The sequence below is a fragment of the Meleagris gallopavo genome, chromosome 2 (assembly GCF_000146605.3).
Source record: "Meleagris gallopavo isolate NT-WF06-2002-E0010 breed Aviagen turkey brand Nicholas breeding stock chromosome 2, Turkey_5.1, whole genome shotgun sequence".
Lineage (NCBI taxonomy): Eukaryota > Metazoa > Chordata > Aves > Galliformes > Phasianidae > Meleagris > Meleagris gallopavo.
The window spans coordinates 19,906,259-19,924,756 of NC_015012.2; the positions used below are offsets into that span (position 1 = coordinate 19,906,259).

Here is an 18,498-nt window from a genome sequence, read left to right on the forward strand (position 1 = left end):
CCAGCTTCAATTGCCAGTGAGAAGTCTGGGTTCAAAAGTCAACAGCTGGTGAAAAAAAGGGGAAAAAGAACAAAAAGAAATGATATGTTCTTCCCCTTTTGATTTGTAGGAAGCTATTAACAACTATGCTTGGACACCAATACAGCTGCCAAATACCCTTCTGCTAGGTACTCACAAAGCTCCATGAACTCACTCCCGTGTAGACACAGCTCTGTTTGAAAAGATGTGCTCCAGGGTACTACAGCTGCTGGTGAGGTTGTTGGCATTCCTGACATGCTCACAATGGCTATTCAAGATAATCTATCTTCCAGGAATTCAAATAAGTTCCCTCTGCTACATTTCTGCTTGTGATGCTTGAAAAAGTCAGTACAGACTGGCTGGAGTAGAAGCAGAAATAGTACAGCCATTTGAAATGAAGATCTATAGGAGATTTCATGATACAGAGTCTGACATTTTTTATATGCTAGAGCAGCAGTCACTTGTGAGAGAGACCACTAAGCACTACACCTCAGTAGGTCTACTTTGTTTTTCTGTTTGTTTTTCTAGATTGCAGAAAGAGGGGTTTCATTTCCTACCCTGTTGTCAATAGGAAGCTTTATCAGGACCTGAAATACAAATTGCTGGAGAGAAGGCACTATCTGCCAGTTCCCAAGTTAAACTATCTATTGAAGAAAATAATCTAGAGGATAAAAATGTACTTGGAGAAGCAATGATGGACCCTTACAATAAAAATGTGGGACAGAAAGATTGTTTTCCATACTTCCTCAGCACTAGCTCCAGCTTTACTATTTAGTTACCCTTTTTTTCCCCCACACTTTTCCTCTCAATCCTCTTTTTTCTTCTCCTTGGACATTTGGTCCAAATAATAAAGGCACTTTCTGGTAGAAAAAAAAGCAAGTATATTTTGCACTCAGCAGCACGCGCAGAATCCTAATAAACAATGCAACAACATATTTCATAAACAATGTCAGCATTCCTATTATTCTTTGTTACTCTTTTCCCTATTAGGACTATCCGAAAGTGTCCATACATACAGTAATCACAGTGCTTCACAGTTTTGTTTTTTTTTTTTTATCAAGATGAGCCATATTTGTTCTAGAAACACAATCACAATGTGAAAACATCTAAGTAAACCAAACCCATAGCCAGCCTGGTCACTTCTTGAAACAAGTCTTATGGTGTTCCACAGTAGTAAATGCAAAGCAAAAAACAGTCTACTCAGACTCGGTATGAAAAGCTATCAAGTATCTTCTCTATTAAACGGAGTCATGTGACACTGTTTGACTCTGACCTCTCAACTAAATCCACATCTTTGGAAGCATCTAAGTAACATTCACAGAATCACCAATGTTGAAAAAGACCTCTAACATCATCCAGTCCAATCATCCACCTATTACCGATATTTCTTACTAAACCACGTCCCCCTCAATGCAACGTCTAATCATTTCTTGCTTTCTCCAGTGTTACTTCTGCTTTTGCTAGCTGGCTTTGACTCTCAACAGATTACAAGTCACCATCCAAGAGCCTTTCAGCAGCCCACAGGAGATCCAAAGCAGAGAGAAGGACAGACGGCTCTGGACTGCTCCCAACAGCCATCAAAATACATGGTCAATATTTTTCACCTAAATGCTTACAATTGCTATGATACAATAATAACAGTAACTGTAAAACAATAACTTGTTGCTTAGGTAAATGCTGAAGTTCTTTTTATGATTCTCTCTCCCCAGGAATCAAATATCTTAGGGATGAAGTGGTACTGTCATTGAAGAAGGGTTTGGAAAAAATATAATCCATAAATAATAATAAACTGGTTTCACAGAAATTTCTTGGATTCTGAGATATCAGCAGGAGGAGTGTGGTTTACAGAAAAATCATAATAATAAGAGGTTTAGAAATCCAGAGAATCTGCTGCAACACTGGAAAGCTATCATTTTCTGTGGAGAGAAGCAATCTTTTTTTTCTTCTATTCAAGTACTTATTTGAGGCATTCAGTCTAAAGGACATAATATTTGAAGATTTCATTCATATTTATAAATCAATTTAACTAATTATTTCTGTTGTTTTATGAATTTACAAGGTCATGTCCTGGTTCATAGAGAATATCTGTAGCATTTGACTGAAACTCATGGCAATTCTCTAGAGATGCTCATAAACTGCATTTTTAAACTCTGGAGAATTTGAAATATCAAGTTGTAGGATAAACATATGCCCCCAAGTTGGAAGGAATGCTTTCACATTCAAAAGGTTACTCAGATATGAAAAGATCACGTTCTGAACACGAAAGCAGTTGATGACATGTCATAATGTGAAGAGTAAGGGAAAACACAGTCAATTGTTAGGCCTGTTGCTGTTATCCTGGGAGATCCACAATTCCAAAGGCTTTTCATGACAGCTGCACTTTTCTGACATATCACAAGCCCTTTGAACCACCAGGAAGATGGCTCACAGCAGCAAGACAATGCCAAACTGCAATAGCTGTAATGTACACACACACAGTCCAGAGATCTTAAGAATAAAAGCCCAAAACTGCAACTGATCGGGAACTCTCATCAGAAGGCTTTCTGATGAAAAGCACTGTTGCTCCAAAGCCTAAATATTTCTCAGAAGACTTTTTCCTACATTTTCTCATGTTTTGTATCACAAAAACCTGAAATACATATTTACAGTTGCCTGGTGTGACCTGATTCTGACTACTCCGGTTTGAAGAAATGACCTGAAATATTAATTTTCAAATGTATTTCCTATTGGGTTATCTTGTCTCCTGAGGACTGTGGATCACAGGGCTGGATCCAGTTGCAGATGGCCCTCTCTCCACACAGGACTCACACATGTTTTGGTAGAATCAGTTCAATAAATTAAACGAGGAAACATTTTGATTTAGAAAGACCTTAAAGTTTTATTTAGAAATGAAATAAAATGTGAAACAAAATGTTCCACTGCTTTAAAATAATGTTTGAATTAATTAAGTCCCTGAACATTTTTCATACTTTTTTTTATCCCTATCCGCAACTGAAAACGTTAAGCACTTTCTACAGTACCATGGACACTTACAATGACATGCTCTAATTAAAATATCCTGAAGAGTAAAAAATAAGTAATCTAGAAATAAACCATAGTTAAGTGCAAAATGTATTGCCAGTTTTAATAAACACGCAGTTTCAAAATAGAAAATAAATTTACAGTGTCAAGCTTCATGCCGTCAGAAAACAGTAATGAGATTGATTGTAAAGATATCCTTTCAAGGCTTTTGCTTTCCTTCATTATGATTGAATAAAATTAAATTTTTCAATATTCAAAAATCAGTGAGTTTGCTGGTAAGATCAGAATTTTACTCCTCACTGACCCTAAACTGTGGTTTAGTTACTCTGGATATGAAAAAAATATTTCACCCACACACAATATTTATACATATATATATATATATGCCGGTATATAAACATACAAAAATATAGTACATATGCATTGTACATAAAGAAGAAATAAAAGTACGTAAAAAGAACACACCTTTCATCCAAATATGTATGTAAATTGTACATATATAATAATTGCAACAACATGACAACTCCTTACACATTACTCTAGACATGTAGAACTTAAGTTTTTCCATCTGACTTCTTCCTCAAATTTCCAGTCCCCTTTGTGGATGCCCATTCTAGACTTGGGAGCTACACTGCATTGTTGAACTGTTCACCATGTGTTCACTATATTCTAGTCAAGGGGAAGAAACTGAAAGGTCAAATGCTGTTTCTGCTCACACCTGCCCAGAGGGACAGTGGCTCTTACGTGCAGAAAGGATGCAGAAAACTCAGTGGGCTTGTAATCATGGACAAATCACCCCATAACTTTAGACCTTCCTGAATGCAGCAGAAGCCTCAGAGTAAGCTTTTGGATGTGAATCTGCCCACCAACACAGTGTTCATAACTGAATAAGTTGTACAGAATCCTTACCATGTTGTTATCTTACTCAAAACTTAGTTCTCTAAGAACATAAAGTCGGATTATACAGACTTGAAATTCCATACATCTCAGTCAAAGTTTAATGCACATGTGCTTTAAATCATGCCCTATTTAACACTTATGATTACAGAGTTGACCAAATGCCCCCCAGAAAATGTTTCCATAGCCTCTTCTAATCACCTCACAAAAATCTACAATAATATTTGTCTTCTATTGCAGAGCTATTTACTCAGCCAGGGATCCTTAAAGACAGCTCTTACTTCTGCCCCTGAAACTAAAAAAATAAATGTAGTTCAAAATAAATAAATAAATAAATAAATAAATAGAAGATTTGGAAGATATACCATTGACAAATATATGCACACATTGGAAATCAAAAGAGATTCAGCTCATTTACTATAAAAAGGTAATAAGCTGTGTCCTACCTATGGTGGTAATAACAGTGCCAGCAAAGAAGAAGGAACTTCCCAAGTCCCAGTGACTGATCTGAGTAGATGTGTTTCCTAAAGGTATGATTCCTGCATTTATTGCTGCCACTACTTGCTGCAAGTTTAAAAAGATTTTTGTCAATATTCATGAAACATTGATATTAATATACATTACATTAAGATAAGCAATTTATTTAACCCAAGCAATAAACCACAAAAAGAAGAGTGTTGGGCTGCTCAAGTTTTGTCATTCAGCCAGGCTAGGATTTATTGCTCAGAATACACTTGAGCATGTGAGTGAGCTGCAGAGCTGCAAGCTCTACACTACGAAAGCAAAATGTTCAAAAAATCCACAAAATCTACAAGAGTTATGTTAATTAGGTGACAAACAATTATTTTTACTGTTGTAACATTTTGATGAAGAAAAATGTGCATTAGACAAAGATTTACAATTACATTTCCCAAAATGTTATTCTATTGAGTTAGTGAAGCAAATGTATTTTTTAAAACACAATCATTTTAAAACTCCAAGAAAAAAATCACCATGCATTATTTTGAATCAAATGAACTCCAAATAATTAAAATATTTCTTTAAAATAGATAATCCAGTAATGAAAGGTGTATAATTACATAAAACCTCCACTCTATCAACAGCAAATCCAGGGTCAAGTACCAAACTTGTATTTTGCTAAGTTTATGTATAATAATAATTGGTGTTTAACAAAAGAACATCACAGGAAGCAATCCTACAAAGCTAAAATCAACATTTTCACTAATAAATAGCTTCATCTTGGTGAGTTGTCCAAAAATGACTTTGCAGATACAGGCATTCAGCAACAGAGTAGACCAGAATGGTTTTCTGTGTGGGCAGAAACCCCACTGTTCTGGTTTCTGAAACTGCTCTGAGTGAAGCCCTCTGAAATTGTTATACTATTTCGGATGAAGACTATCTTGCAGAATTAATATTTTTTTTTCCTAATCAGAAAATAGATCAATATTTTGCCAATTAAATGATTTTTGTTTCTTAACAGTGCCCGTGCAAGTCAGTTGATGTGAATAGACATGACAAAACATCAATGCTGGAATCCCCAGACCATTGATTTTCCATGACTGGACCTCAACCAAAATCCACCGCTTCCAGTTTGCCATTGCCAAAGCTCAGATGCACAAAGCAGTCATCTCTGAAACCATGAGGATGCCAAGTGCCATTTTCAGCACCCAGGGTGTCAGAAGAAAGCCCACTGGGGTAACCTGACATAGAATTTGCATTGTTTTACCTTCTATACTTTTCATTTTAAAATGCTTTGAAATTCCAGAAAGCAAGACATCCAAGATGTGTAATATTCAGTCCTAGTGAGGAGGAAGAAAAGAATAGGGAGAAGGAAGGGGAAGAGAGTTTAATTTTCCTTTGGGTTGAGGAAAAATGCTTCTTCAGTGTTCATACATTACATACAACTTGGCAACTATAAGTACTGACAAGCGCTTTCATTAGTTTAAAAAGAGACATATCAGATTAAGACCCATATGGAAACCAGCCCTTATATTGATTTTGGAATTCACACAATACAGATATTCCTTTAACTTACATGCCCTAGTGTGCTGCATTATGAAGCCTACTGAATACATTTTGAGTACTGTTTCATTTTAGAGAACTAAGAATTTTCATCATAAATCCTTGTACCTGCAAGTAGGTACATGCACTTCTGTGAGGACATCATATGGTAAAGTGCTGGATTAATATAATTTTATAGGACCGTTCATGTTGTTTTTTTTTTTTTTCTAGTTCAGCATACTGTGTGAATGCTCTATAGAGAGCAAAGCACCTGTTTAGGCAGTCTAAGACAACCCATTTTTATACAGATCCAGATGTAAAAAATTTTCAGAGCTTTAGATAATCACCGTAAAGTTTTGAAGCCAAACAAAATCAGTGTCTTCTCTATGAAAGGCGAGCTCATCAAAGCAATCAAAGATCCATTAAAGCTATGCATTTCCTAACTGCAGTATACTACAACTACAAAATTCAAGGAAAAAGAAACAGCTTAACCCAAAATTGCTCTGTTGGGTTAGTCCTGACAAAACAGATGGCTACAAAAGACAATTAGCCATTATTATGTCTTTGATTTCAGCCAACAGCTAATTAGGAAAAGAATGTAGAGTCAGGGCAAGCAGGAAAGTGATGCTTTCTCTTCACACAGCTTCTGACTAGCACCTTTAGGAACTTTGAGTGGGAGGCTGCATGGTATTAAGATTGTTCGGGGTGGATCTTTTTACCACAAATTTCACTACTTTTGGAGTCTACATGCATTTTAGGAGCCAAGACACATTGTGACAATGAGTTCAGCACTTGCTGCTGGATTGTTTAAAAAAAAAAGCACTTCCTCTTCGAGATTATTATGTGCTTTGTCATAAATTGTATGAAGTTCTTATGTTATGAGAAACACTGAATTGTCTAATCAGAGAAATTTACTATCTTATAGACCCCATCACCTGCCTCTTCTCCAAGTTAAAAACTGTTTCTTATTAAACAAATTATTTACCTATTTAAATAAGCTCACTGAATCTTCTATATCAGTATTTCTTTATTGCCAGTATTTCTCATCAACCTTCCCTGTACCTTACTGATTCAACTTATGCACAGTTTTAAACGCAGTTTTAGTGTGGAATGGTCATATGATACCTTCTTCATCATCTGGTTGTTAAGTTTCCAAACACACACTATTAAACTTTCTGCTCTGTGGTTCCTGTGTTTGGGAGAAGCCAGCCTTAAATATTAACAAAGCTACTTCATTACATTTCTTCACAGTCATCCATAAGTCATCCTCACTAACAAGGATGACAGGCTTGAAAGCAACAAGGTCACAGGTTTACTGTGATCAATAACACTATCTCATAAAGTCTTTCGACTGGAGGCCATCTGTCCTTCTTAGTTTGGTCAGTTCTTGTGAACAGGTCCTCATCTAAGACTATTCTTAAGCTTAATGTTCAAGAAAATACCCTTACCTGTGTGCATATCGGGGCACAATTTGCAGGGCAGCATCTTTTTTTTGATTACATAATATAGCTGGCTCAAACACAGCTGGACTATTGGATATCAACATTTCCTTAGCCTGGAATAAAAACTAAGCCTCACACAATTGTTTTCTGTTGAATTCACTAAGGGCCAGGATCCCATTCTCCATGCTTAAAAAGCATCCTATTACTTTTAGCCAGTACTGCTAGATCTACTTTTCTCTGTCACTTTATTCTTGATCTCCAGTTTTCTCTCCTCACGGTTGCCTTACTATTAGAGCAAACACAACCATTTCATTTGTCACAAGTTTGGCATGACTTTCCTCCCTTTATAACTTTTTTTTCTGTCATTTGAACTCTTTGGAATACCCTAATATATACAGCAGCATGAATAACTCTTTGCTTTCAATCTTGAAACAGTCAGTACAGTCAGAATCACAAAAACTGTATAATCTTTACATTTATATCAGGTTGCAGCCAACAAACACTTCACATGATCTTAAGAAGGGAATTTCTTCCTTACAGCAGTACAGTTCAGTCACAGCCTTAGAGGCAATTTTTCTAGTTTTTCTTATTCTTACCCCCTGTGCAAACTAAGTTCTGACTTAGTGTTTTCACCACTTGCTTTTATTTGTCTTCACAATTTTGAATTGCAGGGGGTTTTTTGACAGTAAAGAAAACTGAGTATCTAAGTATCTAAAAACTTTAGGAACTTAATTCCCATTTTTTTAAATCACATGGATCTTTAGGCTTGCTTTGTACTGTATCTGAAATCTAGGCATGAGGTGCATTCAGGTATTAAGTCATGCTACAGCCACACTACCTGGCTCTAAACCACTATCCAGGCATAAGCTTTAGTAGAACATCAGAGAGAAGAGAGGAGATGCTTGACCGCAGAGCGGATGGGCCAGGCATCCATGCTACTTTCAAAAACCGAGCTACAAAGACACATAAAGCCTGCATTCACCCAGTGCTGTTTTGCTTGAAATTGGAGCACTAGGAAAATGAGAGCAACAACACTAAATTTGATTTTAATTCAATGCCAGTTTCCCATATAATTTAGAAACACTTTCTGGTAAATATATTGTGCAGTTTTGTGTTATCACATCATGATTTATTCAAGCAGAAAGCTATCCACTGAGACCACACTGACCTACCCTTGCAGTTTATCACATAAATCAGGCTTTCAAAAAGGAGCTATTTGGGCAAGAGTGAGGGGGGGGGGAAGTAGAAGACAATTCTTCTAGGTCAGGGACTTCAACCTCTGCTCCTCTGACCCCGCAAGGAATCAATGGAGATGAGGGACAAAAGCAAGCCTGTTGGTGATGGAGCAACATCCACTAAACTGGGATCCTCAGTACAACAAATACAGAGAGGTTATAAACTGAGGAGGATGGCCTCTGGTAGTCTCCCACAGAAATAAGCATATCTCAAACCAGCCACCCTAATTCTTTCTCATCTTCTTGTCCTCCGTCAGGCACTGAATGCATGCTTTTGTACGTCACTTTTCTGAAATGATGTAACAAAACACTTCATTACTCTCAGCCTTTCTGTCCAAAAATTAAAATAGGTTCACTGCAAGGTATGCTGCTGATAAAAGAGCATGCATTCTTCTGTTCCCCAGGTTGTCTCAGGAGTTGGCTTGCACTTCCTGGGAATCATTTAACAAGCAGTGTCAAAAAATCAAAAATGCCTCATAGTTTTTGGAAACTCAGCTCTCCTCCTGGATTTCTTCCTTTTTACAAGCACACTCCCTCTCTCTCCCGTGTAGCCATACACCTCATGCTGTCCAGCTACTGCCCAGGTCCCGCCTTTGCACTTCACCTTTGGTTTGCAGAGGATGGAAATACCAGTTCTTTGTTCAGAGGCACACTCAGATGCTTTTAACACTTAGCAAACTACTCTCCACTCTCTCAAAGATTACGCTTTTGAGTCCTACTGTTGAAAGAAACTGCAACGATGTTTGTATTGCAATTCTATGATTGCATGTAATTTTTTCGTCCATCTAACTTATGATTCTAATCTGCACTGGAGTACTCAGCATGTCAAAAAGCTCTTTTCACCCTACGTTCACAATCTTCTTAAGCTAAAAATACACAGGAAGATATTGAAAAACATTTATATTTTAAAATAGGTAGAACCAATAGAATACATATATAAATTTTGTGTGTGTGTATACATTTATATATACACATATATATATGTACACATTTTGAGATGAGAATCTTACTTTGCTTCTTGAGATTAAAGATAGGAAGAATTATTCAGACAGCTGCTCAGGAAAATTGACTTACCAATGAGTCATAGCTGCCATCCTCTCTAAGACAAAAGCTGTCATTCAGATGCACTCAAACTAGGTTCTGGGTCCTGGAAAACTGTTCCTCTGAACTAAATATATCATTCAAGAGCCCAAACCACCCTGCTCAGAGAAGTGACAAGGGTGGTTAAAAACTATTTATTATTCTTCCAGAAATCTGTATTGCTCTTAGGCTCATGAAGGGTAAAGAGCATGTGTTATAAAAATTTCCTTAGGTTTAATGAGCATGAAGAAAATAGCTACAGAAGAGGGATCTATCCTATCAGCATGCTAAAATGGGAATGGTCTCACGGCAACAGAAAGTTTGGCAAAAATTTCTCCACTCCGTGAACAGAGAGAATTATAGAATCATAGGATCAGCGAGGTCAGAAAAGACCTCCAAGATCACCCAGTCCAACCATTCACCAACCACCAGTATTTCCCCACTAAACCATGTCCCTCAGTACAGAGAGCGGAGGTAGAGGAAGAGATCCATCTGGAAGAGCACAGCAGGAACTGGAGCAATCCAGAGCAGGACATGCCCACACCCTGGGGGCTCCACAGCCTACCTGTTTTCTGGTAATGAGGCCCCACCACAGCACATGGATATCTGCACAGGGCAGGTCAGGGTGAGGTTAGGATCACAGGTGCCTCCAGAAGATCTTTGATTTAATAAATCAACAGCTTGGACAATATTTCCTGAACATTTTTCTCTGATGAGAAAGAAGCAGGCATGATGTCCTGGGGTGAATACTGACTAGCAGTGTACATGGGAACTGTTAACTCACAGCCTGAACCACTGATTGATCATCTGGAGAAAGGACCGGCTCAGCCCTGGGAGCACAGGTGAAGGCAATCCAGCTGTGTGACCAGAAGGGGTGGTAGCTGACTGCACCTTTCTTAGACGTCATTTAAGGGCTGACTGCCACAGAGGAAGGCTCTCTGGTTGGAGACCCCTTCCTTGTGGAGTTTTTCCCTATAAGTCTAGGTCTTTGAAGATGAGTGACTATTCTTTTTTTGTTTTGTCCCTTTTGCCATTTCACTCTTTGTGTATCACCTTTTCACCACACCAATCTTTCCAATTGTAACACAGGGTCAGCAGGAGGAAAAAAAGCAGCAGAATCTGTCTTTGCCAGCTAGGACCATCTCTGTATTTAAAGATTAGAATACATAAGATCAAGTGCTTTGAGGAACAGACTCCTTGCTGAGGACTGACACATGCACAGGGTAAAAATAAAACTACAGCCCCTGTACCTCATGTTTTAATTGCTTTAAAAGTCATTAATTTAACGTTGCTTAATCAATACTATTAGCAGACAGCTCTGGGACTGGTATTTGCAATTTGACATAAGCTTCATGTTCAAAACGAAGCAGCATAACCTTGTACATTAAAAAAAAATACTGATGCAATGATATTTTGGATCCCTGGCTAAAAAAAATTCACTGTAACATCAATTTCTTTTATGCTAGTCTGTCAATCTTTCCAAAGCTCTAAGGCTTATGAAAGATAAGCACCTGCTTCTTTGCAGGCCAGGATCCAGACCAAGATGGGATGGTTGTTGCTCCCTTTTGGGGAGACCAGAAGGAACTGCAAAAGACAGAGACAAAGAGTATTTATGGTTTGAGTTGGTATGTGCCAGACTCCCTCCAAAAATTCCTGTTCAGAGACCCACAGGCTGCAGCCCACAGGACTGAGAATGTCTGTCAACATTGTGACTCAAAGAAGGAATAAAATTTCATTCAAGCTTAATAGGCTTAGCTAATAGATTTAAAATTTGTATAAATAAATGTCAGATTTAGCTGAAAACAAAATCTTTGCATATCTTTGACTTGTTATCTCTAAAAAATTATACAGGTAGCTCAAAAAGCTTCTAGTCTCTGGGAGAGAAAGAAGGATTTACATTATTTTAACAGTTTTTTACGTGATCTGAGAGGTTGTGGCTCAAGGAGCTTAGCTGGCTGAAATAAAACAACATGCTTCTGAGGATGCAGCTATATTAGTTTCTTGGGGCTAAAATGCAAGTTGTAAAAGGCCCTATGAAAAAGATATAATATCAGCTACTGGTGGAGGTGCACAGTAGTGAAAAATATATTCAAGCTACTCCAAGCTACAAAAATGAAGTCACAGAAAATACATATTTTGAAATTAAATATTTTTAACAATAAATTAATCATGTCACAAGCCATGATGACATTTTGGTGATGAATGAAACACAGCTTGCATGTCATTCATAACTGCTGGGCTTTCCTCCAGAGAGATAAAGGAAAAAAATATATATTTCCTCCAGAGAGACAAAGAGAAAAGACATTTCAGTCTCATTCAGAGCCTAAAAGATGAATAGAAAGTAAACAGAGAATTTAGCACATGCAAATACAGAATGGAAGTAGTCAAGGAACACAACTGTATGGACCCTGGCCCAGAGAGCTTCCTTCTCATGTTAACCACAAAACCCATGCAGAACCCAAAGAGATCGACTCGTGGGATAGAGGTCAATACAGCTAATTTTGGCAGCTCATTAATTCTTTTATTTCTTCTAAAAATGTAAGAACATTTTTGTGGGCATTCAATTTTCAGAGGAAGCCACATACTCCAAAAGGGGTTGGGTTTAAACTCTACAAATTCCTCTACTGCTGGGACAGTTTGGTGCACCATTCTGAAAGCTTGCTTGGATTTTGAAATGAAGGCTTTCTAAAAACCATAAGCACTACAAGGAACACACTAAAAGATCATCCTGTTAATTTTGATACTATTTTTTTCCACTTGTTAGGGTTTTCAGAATAAACAGATTTGATGAATGTTTCTGCTAAAAGAACCAAGAATTGATTACGTTCTGTTATTACCTTTGTTTCAGAGTATCTTTAATTTTTGTATTAAGTTTGAGAAGTAACTGAGATATCTAAAATAATTCACACCAGCTTTTTAGGATGCTTTAGATAATTAAAATAATTTAACTGAAATTTCCCTAATTTCCATTTTCTTATGATAATACAAAACACAATCAGATGCTTGGGGAGTAAGTGGATTTTTTTTCATTTTGATTTATAAAGGCCAACACTAAACCAGGTAATTGCTGAGTTATACATAATTAGCTGTTATTCACATAAAAAGCTCTTGTTTTCCAATCAGCTTTCTCTTTGGCAGAAGGACAAATGCTCACCTCATTCCCAGGACAGCCCACGATACAAAATACTAGTCACATCCTTACCTTCTAGGAAAAACATGATTTCTAGGGGGTCAACAAATTCAGAGGGGGAATGAGATGTATGAACCAGTAGGAATGGCAGTCTTATAGAGCTGCTGGATAACAACTTCAGTCCAGCTCACTTGTCCCCAGAGACCAACTCTTAGCCCCAAAGCACATCACGATCTCAGCAGGTGTACACACACAAGGTGGCTGCTATACACGGGTGCATGAACACAGCAGGAGATTCTTCCAGGTACTTGGCAGTACTTTGTGCATCTGAGTTTGGAAATGGTTCCAACATTTTCAAAAGTTTAGTAGTAAGCTTAGCAGAGGGAATAGTCCACACACTAAAAGAGAACTGAAACCAGGACAAAATAGTTAAAGATATAAGTGCTCAACTTAGAGATTTTTTTTTCATTCTCTAATTTTTATTGTTCCTTGGATCAATCCCAGGTTTCTATCAGCTTCTGACACAAAATCTCACTGATGAGAAAAAACATTGTTCCAACAGAGATGTAAAAAATCAGATTTGTTCTATCACTTGCGCTGCATGTCAGGACCAAGCTGTGAGTGAGCATGGATTGAGACACTGAAAAAACATCCATGAAAATTGACAAGAGTTCTTCCAGAAGAAGGAACAGTAGCAAAGTCTCTGGACACATCCTCTTTCACAGCTTTCTAATGTGTGAGATACAATACATAACCTTCAACAAACCAATACTTCCTTATCAGTTAATAACTGAGACCCCTTCAAGACCTTCCAGCTGAAATTTGAAAAGCCCGTATTTAACACAGAGCTTGCTGATCAGTTGAGCAGAATCAGACTCACCCAGGCAATGTTTGTGTGTCCACAAGATTAAACCATGGGATATTTCTTTAGCTGTAGATTATAGGTACAGTATCACTTAACACTGTGCAGTACCAAGCTGTGCACAGCACACAGTGATCCACTTAATATTGTTGTTAATATTGGCTTCAGGCCACAGCAAAAGGCACTGAAATTGTCTAAAAAAAAAAAGGGGCTCTAGTGTATGTAGATATCCTCAACTCGACACCTTTTAAGGTCAGTACTAGATGGAAGTGTTCACAAACATAAAAAAAAAAAAAAAAGACATTTTGGAAATCAGGTCTCAGGGTCACATATTGCTGTTGTTCATTTCAGGTGTATTCTATTACAGTGAGGCAGCAAGGAAGTGAAGCAGTTTGCAATGAAAGAGATTTGCAGCACGGGACTGTGGAAATCAGAAGGAGAGGTCATGAAGACCACCTCTTTGCCAACAGATGTTGGGCTGGGCTGACCTCCCAAAAGTTAAAAGGAAATTCCAAGTGACTTTGCGAGGCAGTTTAAGTTGCTTGCCCACCATTAGCAGAACACTCTGTTTCGTTCTCTTTGCATGTTTCTCTGGGCTGCATGGCAGCTCTCCATTGCCCCATGTTTCATAGCAATATCAATAATATGAAAGTATAATTCCTATTGAGTACACTTAGAGTAGCCACACAATCAGTGTGAAAATACATCGTTTCAAGAAATCAAAATCCAAGCAGTAAAGCTCTATGTGCTGGGATATATGCAATAGTATACAATACTGAGGCAGGAAGGATTTGGGTGACCAGTGAAAAAAAAAAACAACAACACAAGGATGGAGAATACAGGAAGTGAAAACTCCCTGTTCTCCAGACATTTCCGAAAGCTCACAACTTTATGTGCTGTAATCAGCTCTGGGGCAAAGGGAAGATTTTAGCAAAGATGATGGAAAGGAGATGGCCCTGGTGTGCCAGTGAGTTGGATTTTCATCCCACTTGCACAAATGTTTTTGGCTGAATTTGCTCTCTTAATGTAGTTTTCCTAACTTGCTCACCTGGCTAAGCCACCACAGACTGTACTGTCCATTCGGAGTCTTGGGATGCTCAAATGGGTTTAGTGGCAGATCCAAAATTGTGCGGACCAAAAAAGCCTTCTATAATAAGCACCTTGAGAAATGACTAGCATAAACTAGTTCCTGAATTCTCAGAATGTAAAGTGTGAAACGAAAAGTTTATAATGAATTTCATTATAGCTTGACTTAAGGTAAACACTTGATTAAAGAAGACATTATAACCTGTAAGCTTTGTAGTCTTCTTCACATACATTAATCATTCCAGCTTCCTACTACAGTAGCACCTATTCACTTTCAGATTTGTATCTTTCAGCGATTCCTTAGATATAATTTAGTTTTCTTCACACATATTATTTATTTTTAATCATGCAGACATCCAGTGTAAACTGCATTATCCTATACTAACAGTCAGATATTAGCCCTGGGAAATAGAATGCTTTCCAGCAATTCAGCTTTTTGTGACAAAGTGAGAAGAAATTTGACCCCCATGGTCATGGTAGCTGCTCTGGCTGGGAAAAATTGATTTGAGATGCTGCTTTAGCACAGATTTCCTATTTTGTTTTGGGTAAGCCAAAACCAGTGCCTTCCTACCTCCGTGTCCTGGTCTTTATAGTGCTGAGGAGGGGTCTGATCAGCAGAATGGAGCAAGGAGAAATTAAGTTTTATATTTACCCATCAGTGAGCAAAAACGAGTTCTTCCCCAAAAAACGTCCTTGCGTTCACATGTGGGAGGCTGTGTACCCCATTGAGCCTCAAAGGCTTCTGTCTTTCCTGGCCACACAAAGATCACTAGCAAAGAAGAGAACTAATTCTGTTATGGGTATCTGTGCACTGATAACCATGCCAAAACTCACATTGATTTTACACACAACATCAAATGGACTTTGAATGCTGATGAAGTGGTTTTCTACTACCAATCTGTGCTGCTGGGTAGGGAATTATTAACGCTAAAATATCTAAGTACTCAAGAGCAAATTTCAACATTTTTTTGCCTTAAGGACCATCTCGTAGATGATGTAAGATAATATTGCTTCAATATTTCTATTTTTATCTCCACCAGTGCTGGATCTGACCTAAAAATTTCATATGGGATATTTACGCTAGCTACAAGACATTATTTTTAATCAGAAAGTGTGTGTATATCTCTTTGTAAGATTAGCTCACGTTCTGCTGGTAAAACCACTGAAATGCATTTATTACACAGCACTGAAAGCGTTCATACCAACAGCACCTCCTCAGGCATGCCTAGTCAGTGCACATGGAGATAGGAATTGCTGGGTAGTCATTTAAAGGGTGCCACTTTTGGAAAAATCTATATTCAAGGCAGATTAGTCTATGTGGCCAAACCCAAATTCTAAACACCCAGCCAGATCTGCTGTTAAAATCCACCTCTGGAAAGCCATGCTGCACAGGCCACTGGCATGCTCTGCAGCACATGAGTGACCCCCCATTCTGCTCTCCCCCTTCCTATCTCCCCAGACAGCTCCCAGTGAAAAAAGGGAGTGATCCTGGCCAACCTTTGGCTGTTCAGTTCATCTTCCCACTGCCAGAATTTTGGCCACCACTCTCTGATCCCTGCAGTGCCACTGGACAGCCATCAGAATATTGACACCTGGGATTTAAGTGGGAAAGGGCCTCATGAGGCTCTTGATCCAGTTCTGCACTACTGCAAGTAAGTATTTCCTATTATTCTGAGCCAGGTGACCTGCAAGGGTAAAGTTCTGTCAGTAGAAACACATTGATTTACATCAGTTGGGGATGTGCCTTTAAAAAGTGCAGAAAATTGAGATTTAAGATCAAAACAGCAAGCGCACACTGCTTTCCTGTACTTAAAACTGAATCAATAAAAAGAAACATACAGCTGGAGAAAAGCTAGCTTGATACAATCACGGTAAATTAGAACTTCTTTAAGGCAATGGACAACGTATTTTCTTCTTCAGAATTGGGCTTCTCAAATATTGACACATCCAGTAAGGCACGAATCAACTCCTTTGTGAACTATTAATTATATATATTGCTGATTAATAATCATTTAATTACCATAATGGGAGGCTTCAATGAAAAAGCTGTCTACCAAATGCACTGGACCTAAAAATAGCAGTAGCTTTTCCACCAAGAGGCTTTGCATGAAAACGCTATTGCTCAACTCCAGGTCTCACCACTTGTTACTCTGCTTGGCCAACATGGAGCTTGGCTAAGAGTTTTCCCCCTGCACCACTGCAGTGCTGCCATATATCACTCCTCTAAGGCACAGTGACAAGGGTTTTCTAAGGATTACCTGAATCAGTTCATCAAGCTCTGTCGCATTCACACAGGAATGCTGAGATACGAACGTCTGCTTCTGAATCACAATTGTGGCTCTCTGGGAGGTTTCATGAGGCTGCTCCAGGGCTTTAAACACTGTTGCTCCTATTATTAAATACACGACTACCACCAGAAAAATTGTTGAGACTGTCTTCCATTTCATAACATTGATAGCTGAATCACTTTCCTCCCGTGAAGAGAGCACGGTAGGCTTGGTAGAAAATGATAATCTCGGTTTGGAGTTCTGAGTGGCCGATTTGGGATCCAGCAAGTCAGGTGCCGCCACTAACAAAACAGAAAAAAAGAAAGTTAATTTTTACGGGGCTGGTCAGCTTACATTCACTGAGCTCCCTTCTCACCAACAGATTGCAGAAATTCTCCTCCTTCCAAGTACAGTTCTTACAGAGTTGAATCTTTCAATTAAATCCCAAACCGCGTTACAACTCTGCTGCTCAGAGTAGTATTATCCATTTACACTTGTGCACATTTGCAATATGTTCTGTGTCTACGTCCTCTTATCGCACTCAATTCCTTGCAAAATGCAAGATTCCCCCTATGCTGTTGCACCTCTTTAAATTCATGTGAGGTGGCATTTTACTGCAGAGATTCTTTACATCCTCTGCTGCCTTAAGCACTGCTAAGCAGCTTTCCAGCTGTATTTCCTCAGCATTACAGAAGTAGCATAAAAATACAAATCCTTCTTTCTTGTGCCTATTCTGTCCTGTGCTCCAACAAGAGCTCTCTTGTAGCAGTTGCACGATCACTTTGCAACTCCCCAGACACGACCATAAAAACAAGACGCTGTTCCTCATACTGGCCATAGAGTGTTAATTGCATATTGATTAAACCGTTCAGAAAATACCAGTAAGACACACGTGTACTTACAGGAAAAAGTCAACCATTTGTTAAAGTGTGTATTTTTATTTACAGTTACAAAAACCCACAGGGTTAGGAAAAGAGTAGCTGAATGTGTTATCGAGTATCTCTATAACTCATGTGACTACCAGCAACTACACGGGAACTAAAAAAATCCACCACATCAAGTGCAGGTTAAGGTCTCCTGTGGGATGATGGCCACGGCAGCTGACTGCAGAAGCTATATTTAAATTGTTCGGAATTACACTTCGAATGGCCGCAACACCGCTCTCCACAGCCGGTGGGAAGAGCTCAGCCGTAAAACCAGAAGGAGACGTTGCGGGGTTGGGACCTGACCCGCACGAAGGGGCACCCCTGGGCAGGGAATGGGGCGCGGGTGAGCGAGGTAGCCCCCCGCCCAGGCCAAGGCGACCCCGGCACCGTACAGCCTGCCCACACCCGAGCGGACGGCTCACCCGGACCCCGCTCTCAGCCGAAGGCTGCGCCCCGCACACCGCTGCCCACCCCCGGAGGCTGGGCGTACCCCACCGACACCCCCAACCTCACCCATCCGGGGATGGGCACGG

At 38.9% G+C, this 18,498-nt stretch overlaps 1 protein-coding gene across 1 annotated transcript in view; it reads right to left on the reverse strand.

Annotated features, from left to right (window-relative positions):
* Positions 1 to 18,498, reverse strand: part of KCNK2 (potassium two pore domain channel subfamily K member 2) — a 101,071-nt gene that overhangs the window by 30,527 nt on the left and 52,046 nt on the right. The window contains exons 4-5 of the mRNA XM_031552165.1: positions 17,031 to 17,341; positions 4,383 to 4,500 (exon numbers count right to left, since the gene is read on the reverse strand). Of these exons, the coding sequence (XP_031408025.1) occupies positions 4,383 to 4,500; positions 17,031 to 17,341 (429 nt within the window). The remainder of the gene's footprint in view (positions 1 to 4,382; positions 4,501 to 17,030; positions 17,342 to 18,498) is intronic.